Below are 24,371 nucleotides of genomic sequence, written 5' to 3' on the forward strand. Positions count from 1 at the left end.
GGTAATTTCTTTCTCCTTCTTCCCAATAGTTATTAATTTCATTTTCATTTTATGCCATATTTCATCAGAGTGACTTAGGGAACAACGCTAAAATCACGGTGGTGACTATGCGCAACCTGATACCGATGGACTGCAGCTGACAAGTATAGGATGCTGTCTGAGGAAGTAAAGGAAAAAAAACAGAAGTACACCCACTCCTCACTTATCGACATGGTTAGGTTCCAAAGACCAGGTTGTTGCGTGAAAATTGGCATGCAAAAATGGGGGATTTTTTTCTTGTTTTCAGACCATCCATTTACTCAATTTCCTTTATTTAGAAAATATGATCAGAGAAATAATAACTGCTAAGATTTACTGATGTGCTCATCACTGTCCAGTTACGGATCATTCCGCTGTGGAGAAGGAGGCTTGGAGGAGACAAATCTGCATGCAGCCGGGTTATGTGACTGGAGGGCCCACGGCTTGACCACTTCCCCTTCTCGCGGAGCCGCCTCTGGGGCTCCACTTCCACCCCTGCAAGCCCTATGTTCAGTATCTGAAGTCTGCTCTGCTCTTGGGCCTGATGAGTCACCGAGGCTGGGCCTCCTGAGAGGGCACTGGGGGCCTCGCCGCACACCCGGCCCCACCAAGGTGGAAGCGTCAGGCCCAGTGGGGCTCACTTTGGGAAGTCATTAAGGTCACATGCATTTCTTCCAAACACCCTCTCCAATGCCACCTCTTTCTTTCCTCCCTTGCCATCCCACAGCAATTGTGAGCTGCAGGGCCACAGGCCGCATAGTCTCAGTGCTGTCTGCACACTTGCCTGGAGGCCCTGACCACGAAGGAGGCTGCCCCATGCGTGTGGCAGCTGGACGCTGTGGCCCCGCTGGCAGGAGGGAATGGAGGGTGTGGGGCAGCACAGCCAGGCTTCCAGGTGGGGGGAGACTCTCCTAGAGGGAGGAGGTGCTCCCCAGCCATTGCCACTATGCCTCCCACCTGGTTAATGCACAAAAAGTCAGACAGTAGATTTTTTCACTATTGTCATAAACGCGAAACGTCAGATAATGAGGCAGTCAGTAAGTAAGGACTGTGTGCAAATGCCTTAACATGACAGAGAATATGTATAAGCCACCGTGTCAGGAACAGATGTTAATTTTTAATCGAACAGTTTTGGGCGTCTAGTAAGATGACCGTGTCCCTTCTTTACTGTCCTGCGATTTCCTTCCTGCGTGCGCCAGTCACGTGACAGGAATGACGGCACTGCAATAGTAAAGCCCCCACGCTGGCTACGGGATGTTCTGATTTTTGACCTATTACTGAATTATATCTGCTATCACTTTCTTCTTTAGGATGTTGACATCTACACTCATAAATGAGACAGGTTTTCTTTGTACGTGCTTTTGGGTTTTGAAATCTCAGGGTTAAACACATACGCAGTTCAATTTCTTTTGGGTATCCTCGAAGTTAAGAATGTTTCTTATTTCAAGGATGTTTATTACTGAAATGCTATTCACGCTACAGAGGGACAGAAACACAAACCAGAGCACTCAGTTCAGACGGTTCAAAGTGGTTCCCTGGATTGCTTTATTGGAATAATCCAAATCCGATGACCTTTTAAGTGCTCTGATTTGTCCCCATACCTCTCAGCAATCCCAGAAACAAACACACAATAGGAAAGGCGGGTGGCTCTACCAAGTGCACCCACATGACTTCAGAAACACAAAGACTCTGATACAAAACAGTTTTTTAGCCTGTGCTCTTCCTTGCCTGCTTGTCTGAGCCAAAACAAAGCACACTTCAAATTTTCACATCTAATTCATAAAAACCTCAAAGGCATCAGAGGAAGGAATGGAAGCCAGGCTGTAGACAGGAAAATCAGGGCAGCAGGTTAAAATTTTAAGAATAAAAACAGTAATAAATAGAAAGATGCGGCTGTGTCCCCATCTGTTTTCTGTTCATATAGCGAATCCTAACAGTATCCCATATTGACACCTACAGGCTTACTCAGTTAAAAACACAAGGCGAAAATGCACATGAATAATATATGATTGTGCTAACCTTCCCAACAACATATCTAACATGGACAAATTAAAATTCACGTCTGGATTTTACACCACCAAAAGTTCACAATAATTTACCATGCCTTTAGGACACACTATTCAAGTCTGCGCTGCATTTAGTGACATGGTCAAATGAAGAGTTTGAAGAGAAAGAAAAATCAAGCACAGAGACAGGCAACATGGAAAACTAACCTCATGCTTTTAAGTTGATGGACATAAAAATATACAAAAACGGGCTCTGACTAGCCTTTGGGATATACGTTAAAGCTGTGATTAGAAACAGAAAAGCTCTGCTGTCCTCCCAGGTCCCTGAAAGGCTTTCACTCCTCGGCACAGTGATAAAAGTGGGAGAAAGAAAAGAGAACAGAGAAGCAAGACACAAGGCCCATGCCCTTCCCAAAGCCCCTTAGTAACCGGTGGCCTGATGCAGCACAACTGCAGAGCTGTGTGAAAACTCTACAGGCAAATCATGGAATCGAGGATCGTTTCTTTGATCAGTACGATGAGGAGGAGGACAAGTGCGAACAAGGCAGCTTAGATACCTCAGAATGGTGTCCCCACTATGAAACCTTACTAAAATGTGTCACCACCCATAACTAGCAGGAATGGAAGGGAGGTCATGAGGTATCATCCTGCCTTCACTGAGACTGGGGTGAGAACGCTGTACAACTTCCCAATGGCCGACTTACCTAGAGACGCATAGCAGCCTGGTGCACCTAAGCGCCCGCTCCGCACTGACTGCCCGGCAGCGTGATGTGCCTTGGCACCAGCAGCGGCATTCACATCAATGTCACTTCGCGAACGCTGCAGGCTTCCTGGGAGGGAGCTGGCTTTGCTGCTGCTGGCCGACACTAGGGAAGACAAAGCAAAGGCAACCTGTGTTATTTAAATCACTGCCCCAAAACCAAAAAAACGAATCCACTGCCATCAAATCCATTTCAACTCATAGCGACCCTACAGGACAGAGCAGAACTTCCCCATACAGCTTCCGAGGCTGTAATCTTTACGGAAGCTTTCTCCTGCTGAGCGGCTGGGGGGTTCTAACTGCTGACCTTTCAGTTAGCAGCCAAGCGCTTAACCACTGCGCCCCCAAGACTCCTTTAAATCGCTGCTAGCAACATGAAAATAACATAGACGTGAAACCAACATGAGGTAACCCATGATGACGAACGGTCAAACAAGAAAGCAGTGTACGATGGACAATACTACAAAGTACTTTAAAGTCAGGGCCACTCAGTTTCAATCCTGGCACAACCAAAGCTTCTAAGGGCAATTTTCTCAGTGGGAGAAAGTGAGAAAAGTGATCATACTTTGACTGCAAAATTCACAGGACAGTTTTGGTGATGACGAGATGACGTTTCTGGTTTATGAAAATAAAGCACTGTACCTGATCAACAGATGGCAGTAGTTTTATTTTTCACTATCAGAAAATGCAACAACTGGAGCAGCAACAGGGATACTCAGATTCAAGGCAGGCTCTGACACTCTTCAGTACTAAGTCATTAAGTTGCTGGTCGTTAGTTTTTCAGTTTTAAAAGTGAGGAATTTTACAGCATAGCTGTGAGTCCTCGCCCACCACCCACTGCTGCCGAATATATTCCGACTCATAGCGACCCTCTAGGATAGAACAGAACTGCCCCATAGGGTTTTCAAGGCTATAGTCTTTACAGAAGCAGACGGCCACATCCTTCTCCTGCAGAGAGACCTGGTGGGTTTGAGCTGCCGATCTTTTGGTTAGCAGCCAAGCACTTAACCAGTGTGCCACCAGGGCTCCTCAACTGTGAGTCAGGTCCCATTAGTAGGCCGTGAAATCAAATGACCAGGACATAACCAGCATTTTTTAAGGGATGAAATGGAATAAAAAACAGAGTGCATCACAAGAATGCGTAAGTAGTGTTTCACGGAACTTCTGCATATAGTGTACTTGTACACCGCAGGCATACACACAGGTATAGTGTATTTGTGTGGTACTGGGTTAGGATGTAATATGATTTTTCCACTGTGACTCACCTGCAAGCTGTTAAAAAGTTGCTACCTTAGAGATAAAGTATGCTACCATTCTTAAAAAGGCCATTACCTCTTCCAGCCACAGTTGACGGGTTTGCTGTAGACCATTTGGAAGAAAAAGGACGACTGCAAAGTAAAAAAAAGGGCTTTTAGTAAGAAGACTTGATTTACCACTTTTTCTGAAAATAGTGAAATACTTCAGTGAGTTTTCTGAAGAAAACATAAGTTACAACTACAAGTTCCCAAAGTACTTCTAATTTTAACTTTCATTTACAAATCATTTTACAACAATTGTTCTCAAACATATGTCACCACAGATCAATGGTTATCTCAACAGGCTGTGACGCAAAAATGAAGTACTGGCAGTGAGTAAAGACTGTAAGCTCTACAGAACACGGGGCAGGGTTACTTCTGTACACTCTGGACCTCAGCACCACCAGTGCCCAGCACAGAGGCTCAATGACAGCACTCTCAACTACTTGCAGTCTGCTGTTTTGCTCAAAGGGAGAGACAGGCAGGGTTACTTCTGTACAGCCTAGTCCTCAGCACCCATCAGTGCCCAGCACAGAGGCCTCAATGACAGCGCTCTGAACCACATGCAGTCTGCTATTTTACTCAGAAGGAGAGACAGGCAGGGTTACTACCAGCACACAGGTAACTCTCTCACCTAAGCCACATGGTTGTGGCCAGTGGCAATTCAGGCAGTTATCTATCATGTAGATAATCTGCTACCCACAGCAGCGCTATCAGTGTCACTGCCTGGGCCAGCAGAAAAAAGGCTAAGAGCCACTGCCAAAGACAACACATTAGCAATTACAATGGTACTCTGCAGCCCACGGATACATAATACAGCTAAATAGGTATGTAATCGGGATCTGGAAAGTACATCTATAAAGTTTTAAGGGGTAGGGGAAACACTGAAAACCAATCCCCTTGCTGTCAAGTCAATTTCCACTCATAGCAACCCTACAGGACAGAGTAGAGCTGACCCATAGGGTTTCCAAGAACTGCCTGGTGGATTCGAACTGCTGACCTTTTGGTTAGCAGCCGTAGTTCTTAACCATTATGCCACCAAGGGTAGGAGAGGGAAGCAAAAACCTCAAACTGATTTATGCCAGAAAAATATTATTTAAGTTATATCATCAAATAGTAAATTTGGTAGTTCATTATTAAACCCAGTGTTATATAATTTTTATAACTGTCCTCTAAAATTGCTATCATCTTATATTGAGGGAGGCCACTTTAAGGTCCAAAAATTTAAAGTTGTTAACCCACCCAGGCGTAAGGTGGAAGATAGGCCTGGTGATCTGCTTTCATTAAGATTACGGCAAGGAAAACCCTATGGAGCAGTTCTACTCTGCGACTCATGGGGTTGCCCTGAGGCAGAACTGAGTCAACCGCAACTAACAACAAAATGTTTAAAGTTGCTATCAAAACCCAAACCCACTGCCATCGAGTCGATTCCGACTCACAGTGTCCCTACAGGACAGAGGAGAACTGCCCCATAGGGTTTCCGAGAAGCACCTGGTGGATTTAAACTGGCGATCTTTTGGTTAGCAGCCAAATGCTTAACCACTGTGCCAGATACTGTACTAAGTAAAATAATTTTGCTACTCAAAGTATGGTCCATGGACAAACAGCTTTGGCATCACCAAGGGGCTTGTAAAAAGTGAGACCTCCTGAATACAAACCTGCATTTTAACAAGATCTTTAAGGTTCACGTATACTTTAAAGTCTGAGAATACTAAAATAAAACTGAGAAAGAGCAACAAAGAGCTCATTTCAGGTGAGGCGGTCACCATAATTTTAAATAGATGTTTAGATGAGTTAATTACTCTTACATTAATTATTTTTTGAAATCAGATCAGATCTGCTTTTATTAAAAAAACGTGTGTCACTGAGCTTGTGTACAGGTGCTCTTCTGAAACTAGGGCCATGGGTCATAGGTCTTTCTAAGAGCCCCCAACTGACCCGACTCGGGGGAAATGCTTTATTTAGAACCATCTTAGAGCTCTGAAATCACAACCCAGTGACCCGCCACGAACAGAACACCACCTAAAGACCAGAAGAGAAGCCACAGAGAACAGGCTTCAAAATGTTTTCTTTTCTTTTTTACGTTTTTTAAAAAAAAGCATCACACATGCATGGGAGAAACAAAAACGGTAGAAAATATGTGGAAAAGCAAGTCTCCTTCCACACGGGATCCTCCACAGAGACAACCATTACCACCAACCCTTGTCTTTCCTCTTCCAGGGACACTCTAGGCTTATGTGTATGGGTGGACGACTATACACACGCCCCCCTTTTTATACCAATGGTAGCTTTGTATACCCGTTAGGCCACACAATAAATTTACCTCTCTTTGAACAATACCGTAGTTTTTTTTTCTGCTTCTACCACCTTGTAAATAGTTCCTCCCTGATGGCAATTTATGCAGTTTCTAGTGTTTGTTGTCACAAAAATAACTACATGAATATTCTCTTTAGTGTAGTTAAGAACTGCGCTTTGAACCCCTGCTAGGAATTCGCATTTCTAGCGAGTTCCCAGGAAGTTATACATAAGAATCACCTGGGGATCTCCTTGAAGTGCAGATTCTGATTCAGTATATCTGGGGCAGGAATGCAAATTCTCAGCAGGGGTGCAAACTGGAATGAACAGTCTGAAGCCCTGGTTAAGAACAGGTTCAGTTTGTTGCTGTAAAAATTCCACCTCAAGACATGTATTTTTAATCAATTTATTTCTTGGTTAACTTTTAATGAAAAATTCAAACATATATGAAAGTAGAGAAAAACCCGCCCAGTACCCACATCCACCTACGGCGTTCATCAACTTATTGCTAACCTTGTTCCAACTGTCTCGGCCCCTCAGACACACACACACACCCTCAGACAGACACACACCCCCTCAGACACACCCACACACACACCCTCAGACACACACACACACACCCCCTCAGACACACACACACACACCCCTCAGACACACACACACACACCCCTCAGACACACACACACCCCCTCAGACACACACACCCCTCAGACACACACACTCCCCTCAGACACACACACACACCCCTCAGACAGACACACATACCCCTCAGACAGACACACACCCCTCTCCCTCTCTGCCTCCCTCTTCATCTATACTATTAAATACTGTCTTAAAAACATACAAGCACTGTTTTAAAAAACAAACTGCAATACTGTCATCACCCTTAAAAATCTGACAATTCATGGATGTCATTAAATGTCTACCTGGTATTCAGATATCCCAGCTTCCTCAATATTTTTTTAAAATAATTTTTATTGTCCTTTAAGTGAAAGTTTACAAATCAAGTCAGTCTGTCACATAAAAGCTTATATACACCTTACTCCCTACTCCCACTTACTCTCCCCCTAATGAGTCAGCCTGCTCCCTCCTTCCAGTATCTCCTTTCGTGACGGTTTTGCCAGTTTCTAACCCTCTCTACCCTCCCATCTCCACTCCAGACAGGAGACGCCAACACAGTCTCAAGTGTCCTCCTGATACAAGTAGCTCACTCTTTATCAGCATCTCTCTCCAACCCACTGTCCAGTCCCTTCCATGTCTGATGAGTTTTCTTCGGGAATGGTTCCTGTCCTGGGCCAACAGACGGTTTGGGGACCATGACCGCCAGGATTCTTCTAGTCTCAGTCAGACCATTAAGTCTTGCCTTAATATTTTTTATAGTTAGTTTGTTCAAATCAAGAGGTCCACACATTAAATGTGTTTGATACGCCTCCTAAATTTGTTTTACAAATGGTCCAAAATTACTCTGAAGCCAAAGATGAGAAGGTAAGGGGGCAGGGAAACTAGAGAACTGGAAATGGTACAACCAGATGGAGTGAATAGGAACGGTGGCACTTGGTGAAAATGTAAACAGTATCACTAAGTTGTAAAGAAATTGTTAAATTGGAACCTAACCTGCTGTGTAAAGTTTCGCCTTAAACACAAGAAGTATTAATTAAAAAAAAAAATTGTTTTAAGCTGTAGGTCCTGCTTCCTTTATTTCCGCCCATTTTCTGTGTTGAAGGAACTTGGTTGTTTATTCTATAGAAATTCCCACACTGGGGATTTTTGCCAGTTGTACTCCCATATTATCACAATATTTTCATCTGTTCCATGTTATTTCCTGTAAACTGACAGATCCAGAAGACTGATCTGATGCAGACATGACTTTGGCAAGACTACTTTTATATAGAAACACGCATTTATCTACATGTACATGTATGTGTATCAATGTATGTATACACATATATACGCATATGATACTTTCAGAACAACAGTATTCACAAGACCCAAGTGCCTCTTAAATTCTGCATGATAGGTGCCTCTCTTGCCTCACCCTCATCCCAGCCCTGTATCAGGATGCTGCCAAGACAACCAGAAATCTCTGTGGGGTTCAAACTCCCAAAGAGAAGGAAATTACAGAGAGGCAAGCTGACCTTCTTTGAGCCACTCTTCCCTGGGGAATCTGGAGATACTTGGCACAGAGCAGAAAGCCTTGAAGATGGACAGAAGCCGCTGATGAGAAGCAGAAAGGCCACGAAAGCTTGTAACAATCTCACTGGGTAAGTACGACAGTAAGTAGGGACAGGGCTGCCAAGGCAGCAAAGATCCATGGATCTCACCATAATAATGAGAAGGAAGTTACAGAGAAGTGAGTCAGATACTGGGTAACTTTGCACCCCGAGGGATTTGCTGAATTCTTAAGCTGAGCAAGCGGTGAGGAAGGAAAGCAATACAGATTTTACTAGCCACCCAGGGCTGTGTAACACTCCTGCAATAAGTTCTCAATCTCCATTACAATGCCCCAGAAATGGGTTACTTATTTTATGTACTATTCTTACATAAAAAAAAAAATTTTTTTTTTTTAATTCTTAGTACATTAAAAAAAAGTATATACCAGACTTAATGGTGAGACTAGAGAGACCCTGGAGGTCACAGTCCCCAGACCCTCTGTTAGCCCAAAACTGGAACCATTCCCAAAGCCAACTGTTCAAATAGGGATTGGACTGGATCGTAAGAGAGGAGTAAAGATGAGAAAGCAGAAGTGGACAGGAGCTGGTTGAATGGACATGGGGAATAGAGGGTGGAGAGAAGGAGTGTACGGTCTCATTAGGGGGAGAGCAGCTAGGAGTACATAGCAAGGTGTATATAACTTTTTGTATGAGAGACTGACTTGATTTATAAACCTTCACTTAAAGCACAATTTAAAAAAAAGTATAAAGATCAGTGCCTCTCAATCTTCTTCACAGATATGAGTGTACAGAGAAGCCACGCTAGCATGTAACCCAACCCTTGAGAAAATAGACCGAAGACATTAAGTACACTTGAATCAACCTTTTTTTTAAGGCTTTAGGTGAATGCAAGTGATACTCAACCATTCAACTTAAGTGCTCATGGCGACCCCATGTGCGTGGAGTAGAACTGCTCCACAGGGTTTTGAAGGCCGTGACCTTTCTGAAGCAGGCTGCTAGGCCTGTCTTCTGAGGCACCTCTCGGTGGGTTCCAACTATCAACCTTTCACCTAGTAGCCGAGCACCAACCTTCACCATGGGCTAGAACCAACTCAATGGCAACTAACAATGACAACTTAAGTAACTTTGGGGAGTAGGGGGCAAGAAGAAATCAGTAATGATCACATAAATGAACCTTACTTGAGACTTTCTTGTGAGCTGGATGAGGACCTGTCTGACTGAGGAAGAGATGCCACGCTGCCAGAACTCTTTAAGTAAGTTTGAAGACTCTTCTGATAAGATGGCTCCAGGGAATTATACAATGTCTCAGCTTCACCAGGAAAGTGGTTTCTAAGACCCATGTATGTCCTGTAAAACAAACAAGAAGGAAAAGAAAATGGCATGAGGTAACAGCTTCTATGATTAGGCATTAACAGCAAAATGCACACGTTCAGGAAGAATAAAGATGAGCCCACAGGTTTTAATACATCTACTAAGTGCGATGTGGATAAATTCAACACGTTTCAGCAGAAACACAGTAGACCATGAAAGCAGACCTCAGTTTGAAACTTGGCTGTGCCGCCCACGGTTTACCCGGCCCCGAGAAAACTGCAAAATCTCCAAACCTCAGCCGCTACCCATGGAGGTAACATCCACTTTGTGGAATCATTTTAACAATTAGAAAATCATGTCTGCCAAGTGCCTCACAGAACATTAGGTACACATGTTCAACATATTAGTGATTTTTATTTACAATGAAAGTGACAAGGTTGTGATGGGATAGCAACACTGATGACTACACAGACCAGTCAGTCGGCTAGTGAAGATTTAATGGAGAAACACCAATCCAAACTGTATCAACGAACTAGGGAAGCAGAATACTTGGGACGCCTCCGATATGTTTATTCTCCCAGTACAACTCCTTTCAGAGAAACGACCAAAGTCTGGTTAAAATGTCACAAAAACACACTGTAAACTTACTTTCTTGCCTCCACTCTGGCCTCAGCATCAGCATCATGAATTCCCTTCTTAATTGTTTCGACCAAGACAGCTGCATGTCTATAAAATAAATATCTATCATTATATTCTTGTATAAAGGTGTGTATTTCACCACCAACGATACTGCCTATATGTTAACATCAATGACAAAGGGGCAAGTGAATGGATTTGTCAGTGCATTACAATAAATCTAAGACAGCAGGATTGTTCTAAGAGCCCACCCCATGTATTCCACTCATGCATGGTTTCCTTCTAATAATTCACTCACTATAACCCTGACAACAATTATTTTTATAAGGAATCCAATATAAATTTATAAATATACAGTACTCAAATTTCACCTTTTTTAATTAAAAAAAAAAAAAAAAAACTTCCATGTGGTTTCTAAGTCACTCACCCACTGTAAACAACAATTTGCTAAGAGGCTAATCAGTTACAATCTGACCAAACTGAATAGCAACTACCACCAAAGAATTTAAAGAAAGCCTAGAATTATATCATGCCTACATTAAACAACAAATTCTATTTTTTAAAAATAGGCTGTGACAGGATAATATATGATTTAAGGATTTCCACAAAAATGGGAATCAGCAGGTATTACCAAGCTTCAAACTTGAAACTAATGAAAAACAGAGCCGCGCGACTAGCCAGTGACCAGCTGCTGCCCACCGTTTTCCTCTCATTCCTCTCAGAGCTACATTACGCACGGCCCAGTATACACTTGACCGACGACACCTCATGATGATGAGGTGAAACTTTCCAACAGTTTCTCTCTTTCCTCTGAAAGGATGCCCCTTCCTTCTGTCTTAAATCATTCACTACTTGATTAGCTGTATCTCAGAAAACCTCTCTCACATGAGTAGAGATACATATTAAAAATTTTGCCCAACTCAACCTGCAGTATCTTACATATCCTATTCTAGTTAAGAAGGCCTTATCCACCCCACAAAGAAGGAAGTATACTATACACGCTGCAACAATTAAGAGAAGAACAACGCCACATCTTTAAAGGAAAACCAATACAAATAACCTTTAAGCAAAATGAGAAATAATGCAAAACCAATACCACCAACTTCTAAAGAAGCAGTGGCAATGGGGGAGGGCACAGGGAAGGAGAGTTTCTGCGTACCTTTCCAATGAGTGAGTCTGCCACTCCTGTAACAGCAAATCTAGGAACTCAAAGGAGCGCCTGAAAAATACAAGTTACATTATAATTACATGTTATGTTAAGAACTGCACTAACACTTTCTTCTATAATATTACACTTTGCCCGCTGAATTATATGTTAAAAAATTTTTGGAGATCTTAACTGTTGAATACCTCTTAACTTATTCCAGCTATTCTTACACTAAATCTATTAAAAAGACCTTAGGAGCTCCTCATAATTTTAACTTAAAATGTTTGTCTACTATAAAATATAACAAATTTCATTTATTAATTTAAAAATATTTATGAAGCAGCTACTATGCACTAGACACTGAAGATACACAATAGTGACCGAGAAAGACATGCCAACAGGATCTCGCATTCTACATTTCCCTATTTACACTGTATACCCGCACGTGATTTTGAAGTAAACATTTGTACATTTCCTCCCAAGCCCTCTAGTTCTCAGCTTTTTCAACTGTCTCCTTCTTGAGTTCCTCTTCTTCCCTGGTATCTGATGACACAGCTCTGTCCCGTTTTTCTTTCACTATTAACACTTCTTCTCTTTCTCCACCCACTCTTAAACAGGCGCTTGTCTGGCTGGCACTGACCTCAGCCCACTTCATGTGACTAACAACATCCACCCTTAGCTCTGACTATCAGCTATGCTCTTCAGATCTAATCCTCCATCTCCTGCACTGGTTCTCCACCTCAGCTGTTAAGTCCGAGTTCCAACTAGCTCACGGGCATCTCCACGTAGGCACAGGATGTCAACTCAAGCACTACCTACAGAGGAACTGATGGATGACAGCCAATTTTCGTTATCTGCAGTGGTCACGTTCCATAAAGCTGTCATGAACGCTGAATAAGCGAATACTGTACTAGCTCCTAGGAGAAATACCTCTGGTGAATGGTGCTGACACTAAAAATTGCAGAAATCACAGACAGAAAGAGAGCACAAGCTCTCGTGTGCACGTGGAGGCAAGCAGGCGAGCACAGTAACAAGACTGCTTACTTTGTTCTGAGCACTGTGGCGAGTTTCAGCAATGTGTATCTTGGTTAATCCTTACAATTCTATGGGATCAACATCATTAGTGCTATCAACATGTACAGACAGTAAGGTCCAGAGCAGTTAAAACGATCACCAAGGCGGGTCAGCTGGTGGCAGGTGCCGGCCCCTAGCCCGGACCCAACTCCAGATGCCGTGCTCGCTGAAACCCACAGCGATCCAGCGTCCCGAATAAACCACAGCTTTGATGTGATAAAACTAAAACGGGTGGTCATTATCATCGCCCCAGGACCTTCCTTTACATGAGATAAGATGAAAAATTTATTACAGTTTCCGGAAAGCAAGAAATTAGTAACAAACAACGTTTGTGACAGACTGAGAATTAAAGAAAGCAACGTTACAGCTACAGTTAAAAAAAAAATCCCCCCGGAGCTTACCTCCTCACAGGAACGGATTTTGATGTGCAATTGCTTGTTATTAATGGTATGAGTCTGGGTACATGAGTATGCTGAAAAACATATTTTAGAAAAAGTTCAAAACTACTGTGAACTTCGCAAAGTCCCTTCTTCTATTTCCTTCACATTCAAGTATTTAAGTTAGAACAGGACAATAAAAGCATAAAATCAGATTCTGAAACCACTGTCAGAATCGACTCAATGGCATACAACAACAATAACAATAATGCGGAGGTAAAAGAAGGAACAAATCTGTCTTGGAAGAAGTACAGCCAGAATGCTCCTTAGAAGCAAGGATGGTGAGGCTACGTCTCACATACTTTGGACATGTTATCAGGAGGGATCAGTCCCTGGAGAAGAACATCATGCTTGGTAAAGTAGAGGGTCAGCGAAAAAGAGGAAGCCCCTCAACGAGATGGATTGACACAGTGGCTGCAACAATGGGCTCAAGTGTTAACAACAACTGTGAGGATGGCGCAGAACCGGGCAGGGTTTTGTTCTGTTGCACACAGGGTTGCCATGAGTTGGAACCGAATCAACGGCACCTAACAACGTAACAACAATATGGAGGTAATACCCATACAGATACCCTAGCTACACAGCCTACATAGGAGTTCTCACATTCAGCCCCCTCTGATCGCTCATAACCTCCCCCCCACCCTGCTGTACACACGTGCGCGCGTGCGCGCGCACACACACACACACACAAGCCCCACTGGTAGGCTAACCACGTCCAGCATAATGGCTGGGATGGGAGGAATGCAGCCCTAACTATAGCTGTACCACATTCAGCAGGAGCTGTACCAAAGGACGAAGAGTGACCCTTATAATCACAGACAACCATTCGACCAAACACTAAGTCATAACAATTTAGACTTGACTGTATTAATACAAGTTGACAAGTGAAAACAAGCTTCTCTAGAATGTAGAAAAGAATCAGGAATCAGGGAGAGCTATCTGAGGATGCAGTTCTCTGGGAAACAAAGGAAACACACACACACAGAAATGAGATTTAAAACATTTGTTTTTCAATGAGATGATGGGATATTATGTCAAAAACATGGGACAAAACTCATGACAAATGAGCAATTTGGAAACAAAGAATAAAGTGTAAAGCCTAAGAATGGCAGAAGGGGTACTGTCAAATAAGCAGAATGTAAAAGAATTCATCCTGAGCACACGCACCACTGTAAGTCAAAGGGCAAAAGCTACCCAGGCAGTAATAAACGACATTAAGAGTTTCAAAATGTTTATAACAAGAGTAACAGAGGAAAAACACTGGGCGAATGAAAGAGAAGAAACAAATCATGGAATTTTTTTTTTTTTTTGGCTATAAAAGAATCAAATGGTATCTCAGAGAGAAAAAAAGAGCAGTTAAGAGGACAGCTCTGAGGCAAAAGGATTGTGAACCTAAAACGCAGCAGTCAGGTTTTAGTTCTTGTGTAAGGGCGAAGAAAAGCCATTTCAAAACATGCAAGGAAAAAAACCTGGAAGTCAAACTAAAATGACCTAGGACCCATTCAAAAACGAGAAGTGAGAGTATACCAATAACACTGGTCAAGAATAAAAGCAGTAAAACGTTACAGTTAATCCCAACTGCTGAAAATAGAAGTGTCTTTGTTAAACTGAATTCAATGGTTAGGAAAAAAATTCTGGCACAAGAAAGGTAAAGTGTATGTTTTTAAAAAGGGGAAAGTAAAACAAACATGGACGAAGAATGCGGAACTTCTAAATTACAGGAGGATGAAAAGAAAACAAGAAACAGATAAAAAGAAAACACAATGAAAAAATAAAGCAGAAAAAATAGCATTTCGAGATGCTAACAGTCAAAAACTGTGACCAAGAGCTGTTAGGAAAATAAACTGACAAAACCTATAATCGGAATTGGCCAGATAAAACGAGACTATAAAGAATTTGAAATAGCATAAACATTAAGACTGACTTAGTGGTGAATAAAGAACTTCATACGCTACCAGTGGATCCCATACTCCACAAATGCTAAAGGCCTAAGAGTATAAGCTGATGATCAACTAGCACGTTAATAAAATTTCAACGCAATCACAAAAAAAAGAAATCATATAATAAAATTTCCTGAGCAGAGTATCATGAAATTAGAAAATAATGAGGATAAGGACAAAAGAGCCATTTGAAAATGAAAGCACTATTATTATATAATTCAGAGGTCAGCTGAAACAGCTATTACAAATGATGTAGAAATACGAAGAGAATGGTACACCCTTAGGTAATCTGTCACAGCTTCTTACTTAATATTACGAGGCTGTAAATTTTCTTCCGAGTTTGGCTTTGCCAGCATCCCAATGATTTAGACATAGCATAAAGATCCAGAAATAAATAAAATAAGCCAAAAAGCAGGTAGAAAAAAGGATTTACAAAACTTAAATGCAGAAACTAAAGAATGAGAAAAAACTAAAGAACCACACTAGAAAGCAGTAAAACTACAACTTGAAGCTCATGAAAGACCCGTAATAATGGCCTTGGCAAGTATAAAAAATATAAATGCATAACATTATCATAAAAAAAGTGGTATCACAACTACAGCGGTAGAGATTCTTTTAAATTATGAAAATAGGATATGCAACCTTATGACAAAGATTCTTAAAATCTGTACTGTAACCTAAAACACTGGAAATACTATTAGATAATTTCAAAGATCATCAAACTCTAATAACAGAATAATATAACAAAATGCATAAAACACAGGAAAATACAGAAAATTATACAAGACTCATTCATTAAAACAAGTGCAAAATTCTTAACTAAAATATTAGCAGATGATTCTAGCATTATCATAATGTTCAAGGGCCAAGCAAAGTTTAGCTGCTAACCAAAAGGTGGGTGGTTTGAACCCACCAGCTGCTCTGAGGAAGAAAGATGTGGCAGCCTGCTTCCGTAAAGACCGAAGCCGTGGAAACCCTATGGAGCAGTTATTCCCTGTCCCATAGGGTCACTATGAGATGAAATCAACTCAATGGTAGCAAGATTGGTGTGTGTGTGTGTGTGTATTCATACACACACACACATCTTCCATTTGTGTAGCAAATATGTTTGATAGAAGTATGGGAAAAAAAAGGACACACTAAATTGCTAATTGTAGAAGAGTGGAATTCAAGAAAGAAAAATAATTTTTAAAAGTCTGTTCTTTTGTGCATCTTCAATAACTAGATGATTGAAAAAGAGATACAGATGAAAAGCTAAATTAAGAATCTGCCTGCTATCTTTCATTATTACCTGTAATACCTGTGATTTTACACACACGCATATATATAGACATATATGTACACACATGTACATGTAAATATGCAAGCATACTTATTTTGTTAGCCCCTGTATTACTTAAATGTTCTATATTGACCATGTATTGTTTTAATTATCAGGAAAATAATTCAATAGCTATTTTCCTTTAAGGGTTAAAAAAAAAAAGTTCGCCAGCGACTTAAGTCCATTTAAATAAAAAGAAAGGAAACAACCTACCCGAATGATGAATCTGATCGCTGCACATCCAGAAGTTGCCATGACTTTTGCACTATTGGGGACGAGATTAAAAAGTGTGGGCACAATGGCCTCGGCGCCATGATCAAACTTGTTTCCCAAAACTGTTGACAGATGGCTACGAAGACAAAAATGTTGTTACATGGTTTAACATTAAACACAGATAGGACCACAGAATTTTAAAATACTCTTTTAATGAATTAATTCAGGAATTTTTATTTTAATTCATTCTAGTGACAGAGAAAGGGAAGTACAAATACTGACATATCCTTTTCTTTTCCCCATCTTTTACCTGGATGCTCCCAAGTCAAAATTTGGCATTTTCCTCACCTCTCTGCAATGGCACTTCGGGAATTTGACAATCAATCTAAGTTAATGACAGTCAGATAACTCTGACTGGCCTGACCTGTAGCCATTCTTCAGCAGATATTTCCATTTTGATGCCCCAACATCAATCTTCGGTTAAACGTATTTTAAAAACAAGTTCAAAATCTTACCCAAATCAGTGCTCAAGACATTGTCTATGTTAATGGTACCACGTTTCTGGTCACAAATACTCCATGACTTGGGCAAGGATTTTGGAATTCTTGATTGAAATTACAACTCTACCACACTAGTTAGTTGCATCATTTTAAGGAAATCTGTCTTCTTTTTCCAAATTAGTAGCTAACCTAAGTTAGACTTTAATTGGATGATTTTAGTTAAAACACTTAAGATGGACAGCTCTGACAATACATGCCGTGTTGGTTGGTTTCCATATAGTTATATTTTATTAAAATACATGATTGGGATAGTCGACTCCAAAAACTCAGGTTCTTAATTCAACGAAATACGCAGACTCAAGTTATAATTTCAGTTTTCCAGGTCTAAACTCATAGGCAAAAACGAACTTCAAATCAGAAGTAGGCAGGTGTCACCTGTCGCATAAATCAAGGTTCGAACTGACAGTTCTATTTCTGGTATATCTGTTATGTTCTTCTTCTCTAACTCAGTACCAGAACCTCATTGACTTCACTCATAGATTTCCTAAGTAATTTTTCCAAACTGGTGACACAAATCACCCCCATTGTGTTCTTGAGGTGGGTCCTGGTCATCCTCAGGCCTTTGTTCTTTCACACAACTTATAGAATCAAAATCTGCTGGGACTTTCAATGAAACTCACTGAGTCTATCTGAGGGCTGACATATTTGGTGCTAACTGACATTTTTCAATATCAAGACTTATTATACAGTATAAATTTCATTTTTCAGTACTTCTTTAATATGTCAAAAAGCTTTATTTTTTTTTCTAAGAATATCATCAATACCCTTTGTTAGAATTATTCCTAAAATATTATGTTTTTTCTTATATTACACACACTATTTTTTGGAAGAGTAAAAATCTTTCATTTTGATGATGCCTACTTTATCTTTTTTTTTTTTTTGAGGTTCGTGCTTTCTGGATCTTATCTAAAAAAAACTACACCCTCACTAAAATTGTGAGGATTTTCTCTTATGTTTTCTTTTACAATTTTTTAGCTTTCATGTTTAGGCCTGTAATCCATTTCAAGTTAGTTTTTGTGTGTGATATAAAGTAAGGCTGAGGCTGACTTTTTTCCCGTAGATATTCAATTATTCCAATAAAATCGTTATTGGACGTTATCTTGAAAAGGCTTGCCTTAAACCAAAAAAACAAACAAACAAACAACAAACCGACTGCCGTCAAGTCAATTCTGACTCATGGCGATCCTGCAGGACAGAGTAGAACTGCCCCATAGGGTTTCCAGAGGTGTAAATCTTTACGGAAACAGGCTGCCACATCTCTCACCCTTTGTCAAAACGTAATTGACCAAATACGCATGGGTATGTTTCTAGACTATTTGGTCCAACTGGTCTTATGTCTATCCTCACCAATAGCAAACTAAACTTTATAATACCATACTTTTATGCAAATAACACACAACTTCTACGTTAGTTTGCCAGCCATGCCCTCCCCCGCTCGAGGTATTTTTAAAGTGCACTGTGCTAATTTTTTTACAGCAACATGTAAAAAAAAATCGGCATAGTGGCGCATATGAAAATACCTAGTTGGGTGCGGGATGTGGCTGGCAAACAACCGTAGGTGTTCGTTAAGTCTTGAAATCAGGTCGTGTGAGTCCTCTGACCTTGTTCTCCTTTTTCAAAAGTTCTGACTCTTCTAGGTCCTTTGCATTTCATGTAACTTGGATTTCTGGGTCATACATATGATTCTTTGGGTTACCCTGCTACCGCTTTACTTAATGACTGCCGAATCAGTACGTACTAAATCTGCTCATAAAAAATAAATATCACAAAAAGAATATACTTACGCTACAGTAATACAAGCTTCCCTAACCACCTGGGATCTGAGATCCTTAGCTGAAAGTTTCAGTGCGCCATCCAGCAAACGCAGGTGTTGGAAAAAGCAGTCATAGTTCGCAGCTCCAGCCACGAGCAATGACCGAATCTTCTTAAGCTGAAACAGAGAGTTTTCATCATTGACATAAAAGGTGGCAATGCCAAAAAAAGGGGAGAGAGCCACCTAAACAAAATTTAATAAATTAAATGCAACACATATAATGTCTTCGTGTATTTATACTTAGACATTCTGGTAGCAATAAATACCTTAAAAATAAGTAACACAAACCAAAAAAGAAGAACTTTCTGGAAAAGAACATTCTAGACTTAGTTATATGCATAATGAACACGTGTACTGTGTAAGTTGATAAGTTTTAAGGGAGTGGTTTTTTCTATCGTAAAACACAGACAGCATAAATTTACCATTTTAAAACGTACATACAATTCAGCGGCATTACGTGTATTCACAACGTCATGTAACCATCACGGCTATCTAGTGAGGGAAACGATTTTTAAAAGGGCCAAATCTGGAACTACATTCATCCATCAGCAAAAGTACAAAATCAAAGACCAACAACGATCAAGCCACCATCATGCCTGTATTTCAGCATGATCACACTGGATTTGTGAAGCACACTACTCTTTCTCCCTCTCTATATACCGTTAGCGATACTTTTTACTAAGAGTTGCCAAATATTTTCTATGTGAACACCAAATACATATAATAAAATTACATTAATCCAAAGAGAAACACACAGGTACACATCTGTGCTCACACATACTTAGACGCTAAATGTTTGTTTACCAAAACCATTGCTATGCATAATTTCACATTAAATTCTGAGATTTTGTAAATTTTTAACTTCAGATGTATTCAAGATGCAAATGTAAAAATAACAAGCTGTAAATATTATGAAAAAATCGGAAAGAATATTTATATTACTTTGGGGTATATGATCGAGGGGAAACCACCGTTAAAAAGAGAGCAATTCTATAAGGCATGTATACAGGGTTAATTAAAAACAAAATAAAAAAACACAATACGGTAGGAAGAATTTACCTATGACACCTGAGACCTTAAACAAAGAATGAAAATAAAAGAGAAAGAATTACTAAATTGAGCAAAAAAAATATGAAAATATGATCTACTTTAGTAGCAGATATGCAAATACAAATTACAACAAAGATACATAAATTTCTCCCTTCGGATTGGCAAAAATTAAAGACTTAATAGTATCCTGTAGCAGGAAATTTAAAAAATGCTCTCAAACAACACAAGTAACATTACAAATGACTAATACCTTTGTTCAAAATATTTTGGCAGTATCTACTAAAATAAAATTGCACCTACTCTTTACTCAACAACCCCACATTTCAAAACCTAACCTACAAAAATAAATGCCACTGTTACAAACGTGTACAAGGGCATTCACTGCAGCATGGTGAAAAACAGCAGAAAAATAAAATCACTTAAAGCCCACTGCTGTCAAGTCAATTCCGACTCACAGCGACCCTAATGAAGGCCCAGCTAAAAATCTATCCAATGGAAATGGCTTTGAACTAAGGAATACAGGTACCTGTGAGCTAAAGAATACAGTTACCTGTGAACTAAGGAATACAGGTACCTGTGAGCTAAGGAAAACAGGTACCTGTGAACTAAGGAATACAGGTACCTGTGAACTAAGGAATACAGGTACCTGTGAACTAAGGAATACAGGTACCTGTGAGCTAAAGAATACAGGTACCTGCGAGCTAAAGAATACAGGTACCCGCGAGCTAAGGAATACAGGCACCCGTGAACTAAGGAATACAGGTAGCTGCGAACTAAGGAATACAGCTACCTGCGAACTAAGGAATACAGGTACCCGTGAACTAAGGAAAACAGGTACCTGCGAACTAAGGAATACAGGTACCCGTGAACTAAGGAAAACAGGTACCTGTGAACTAAGAAATACAGGTACCTGTGAACTAAGGAAAACAGGTACCTGTGAACTAAGGAATACAGGTACCTGTGAACTAAGGAAAACAGGTACCTGTGAACTAAGGAATACAGCTACCTGTGAACTAAGGAAAACAGGTACCTGTGAACTAAGGAATACAGCTACCTGTGAACTAAGAAATACAGGTACCTGTGAACTAAGGAATACAGGTACCTGTGAACTAAGGAAAACAGGTACCTGTGAACTAAGGAATACAGCTACCTGTGAACTAAGGAAAACAGGTACCTGTGAACTAAGGAATACAGCTACCTGTGAACTAAGGAAAACAGGTACCTGTGAACTAAGGTATACAGCTACCTGTGAACTAAGGAAAACAGGTACCTGTGAACTAAGGAATACAGCTACCTGTGAACTAAGGAATACAGGTACCTGTGAACTAAGGAAAACAGGTACCTGTGAACTAAGGAATACAGCTACCTGTGAACTAAGGAAAACAGGTACCTGTGAACTAAGGAATACAGCTACCTGTGAACTAAGGAAAACAGGTACCTGTGAACTAAGGAATACAGCTACCTGTGAACTAAGAAATACAGGTACCTGTGAACTAAGGAATACAGGTACCTGTGAACTAAGGAAAACAGGTACCTGTGAACTAAGGAATACAGGTACCTGTGAACTAAGGAAAACAGGTACCTGTGAACTAAGGAATACAGCTACCTGTGAACTAAGGAAAACAGGTACCTGTGAACTAAGGTATACAGCTACCTGTGAACTAAGGAAAACAGGTACCTGTGAACTAAGGAATACAGCTACCTGTGAACTAAGGAATACAGGTACCTGTGAACTAAGGAAAACAGGTACCTGTGAACTAAGGAATACAGCTACCTGTGAACTAAGGAAAACAGGTACCTGTGAACTAAGGAATACAGCTACCTGTGAACTAAGGAATACAGGTACCTGTGAACTAAGGAAAACAGCTACCTGTGAGCTAAGGAATACAGGTACCTGTGAGCTAAGGAAAACAGCTACCTGTGAACTAAGGAATACAGCTACCTGTGAGCTAAGGAAAACAGCTACCTGTGAACTAAGGAATACAGGTACCTGTGAACTAAGGAATACAGGTACCTGCTCATCTGCATTCAATAATACCTGAGTGACTCTTACATGCCTGACACCTATACAGGTGTGCAGACTAGGCATGGTTTGTTAAGTTAAAAAAAAAAAAGTTACTAAGTAACATATCCAGAACGATCCCGTTAGTTTTTATACAAAGGGTGAAAACAAAACCAGACCCGTGTTTATCTGATTATTCATGTTTGCACACACACACCTAGAGAAGGACATACCCCGAAATGGAAACACGCGTTCCCTTAATAGGGACCGAATTTTCACTTTTGGTTTATAATCCTTTGTATTCAGTTACTGCAATGAGCCTGTGTCATTTTCCTAATTAAAAAAAGACGAAAAGACCATCTGCTGTTTCCAAATGGTACAAAGTTCACATTTTACAGGGATACCATTTAATCCGACACGTTTCTCCACAGATCACCTGTAGCAAAGGTTTTCCTGCACCAGCCTAGCCTCAGGACTGAAGGGGGAGGAACAAACTATATGTAACAAATGTGCGGCAACAAACCCTCTGTTAAAAACAGTATTTTGACATTTTAAGATACGTAGATTTCCTAACAAAGAGAAGCTAAAAAATTTATCTTTTGTTCATAGCATACAAGGCCATTTTGATTGTATTCATCGAAATGGATATTTTCACAACCAGCTCATTTGGGAGCTCTTAGAGCAGATGGGAGTCTTCAAATGAAACCCATTCTCCGGCTTGTTGCGGACTCCTAGCTACTCAGCTGGTGCCTTACATGTAAATGTGTCAAATTCACGAACTTAAAAATACAGGGTCCTTTGTCAATGCAAGTATTATTTTAAAATTCATCAAATGTTTTCCTCAAGGAATTTAGGCTAAATAAAAATATTCTTAATTCAAGGATACCAGATTTTTTCTTTGGTAAGTGAGAAATATGCATCACATTCAATGAGAGATACGTAAGAGAAGAGAAAAACCAAACAAAAGGGACACTCTGTTGTGAATTTATGTCAGTACTATGAAAACGTTCAGCTCACAGAGGCGGTGTGAGCTGCTTCACTGGTAAACCTCATTACGCGAATACAGGGCAGTACCGAAGAGCAGCCCTGCAGCCCCACAGAGAGGCCTCACACTTCCCTGGTCAGTCGTACACCTAGGAGGCTAGGTCCCTGGGTCGTGTAATCGGTTTGTGCTTGACTACTAATCAAAAGGTTGGTGGTTCAAGGTCATCCAGCGGCACTGTAAAAGAAAGCCCTGGTGATCTGCTTCGATAAAGATCACAGCCAAGAAAACCCTATGGAGCAGGTCTACTCTGTAACACTCGGGGTTGCCATGAGTCAGGATTAGCTCGATGGCGATGGATTTGGATTTCTGGTTTTGGTGGAGAGGCTAACAAATGGATGGAACGGGTTCTATCTGATAAGCAAATCCACAATAAAAACTGACCCTAAGATCAAATTGACAACAGCAACTCGAAAGATTAGGTAGGAAATTTAGGGAGCAGTGAGTTTATGTTAATGGTGGAGAGAGAGTTCCAAAAAGGAAGGTGAGGATGGCTGCAGAATTCAAAGAACATAATCGATGTCACCGATTTGTACATGTACAAACTGTCGAATTGGTGTATGTTCTGCTATGTATATTCTCAACAACAAAAATACGATAGATTAAAAAAACACTGACCCTAAATCAGAAAATACCAGGCCATTTTATATCCAGTATTATGGCAGCATGATTTCCAGAAGGAAATCTTACCTACCAGACTCTCCATTTCATAACCAGACACCAGACAGTACTACTCATCAATTCCTATCTTTTTAAAAACGAACGTTGAAAAAATAAGGAAAGGGATAAGAAATTTTTTAAAAACTTACTGCATTGGCACGCTGATCCCAATCATGCTTGTCATCTGACAAAATTTCCCTGATTTTATTTAATGTTTCTTCAAGTTCTCGACTAGAATAGATCTTAAAGGAAAGATTCAGAATTATAATATTTCTTCACAGAAGCAATATCAAAATTACGCTCTGATTTTTAAAACAACCTTTCAAGTAATAAGGTTATTTCCCCCCTAGCATCATTATTATCATTTTGTAGAGACAGAAAATACACTATAGACAATGTTAAAAAACATTTTGTCTTTCTACCTTACCTGTGACCCCTTTTGCAATTTTCCTCCTCATGAGTTTTTTTGGTTTTTTTTAAGTAGCTTTAAACATACTCTTAAAATGCTTTGTAATTTAAAAACAAGATGCAAACATCCAAATAATTAATAAAGACAGGCCTAATTTCTCAAGACAGTTTCAGGTATACAACACAGCTTACTGCATTCATATGCTTATTAC

General features: G+C 40.3%; 1 protein-coding gene across 16 annotated transcripts in view; it reads right to left on the reverse strand.

The window, feature by feature from the left end:
- The window catches only part of CLASP2 (cytoplasmic linker associated protein 2), a 186,655-nt gene that overhangs the window by 84,204 nt on the left and 78,080 nt on the right, over window positions 1–24,371 (reverse strand). For all 16 annotated transcript variants that reach the window (XM_064277442.1, XM_064277439.1, XM_064277447.1 and 13 more), the window contains 9 exons: window positions 23,901–23,993; window positions 18,969–19,114; window positions 16,625–16,760; window positions 13,115–13,185; window positions 11,652–11,711; window positions 10,505–10,582; window positions 9,725–9,892; window positions 4,117–4,172; window positions 2,729–2,890 (listed from right to left, as the gene is read on the reverse strand). In XM_064277442.1, coding sequence (XP_064133512.1) covers window positions 2,729–2,890; window positions 4,117–4,172; window positions 9,725–9,892; window positions 10,505–10,582; window positions 11,652–11,711; window positions 13,115–13,185; window positions 16,625–16,760; window positions 18,969–19,114; window positions 23,901–23,993 — 970 coding nt within the window. The remainder of the gene's footprint in view (window positions 1–2,728; window positions 2,891–4,116; window positions 4,173–9,724; window positions 9,893–10,504; window positions 10,583–11,651; window positions 11,712–13,114; window positions 13,186–16,624; window positions 16,761–18,968; window positions 19,115–23,900; window positions 23,994–24,371) is intronic.

The sequence above is a fragment of the Loxodonta africana genome, chromosome 27 (assembly GCF_030014295.1).
Source record: "Loxodonta africana isolate mLoxAfr1 chromosome 27, mLoxAfr1.hap2, whole genome shotgun sequence".
In the NCBI taxonomy this organism is placed as follows: Eukaryota; Metazoa; Chordata; class Mammalia; order Proboscidea; family Elephantidae; genus Loxodonta; species Loxodonta africana.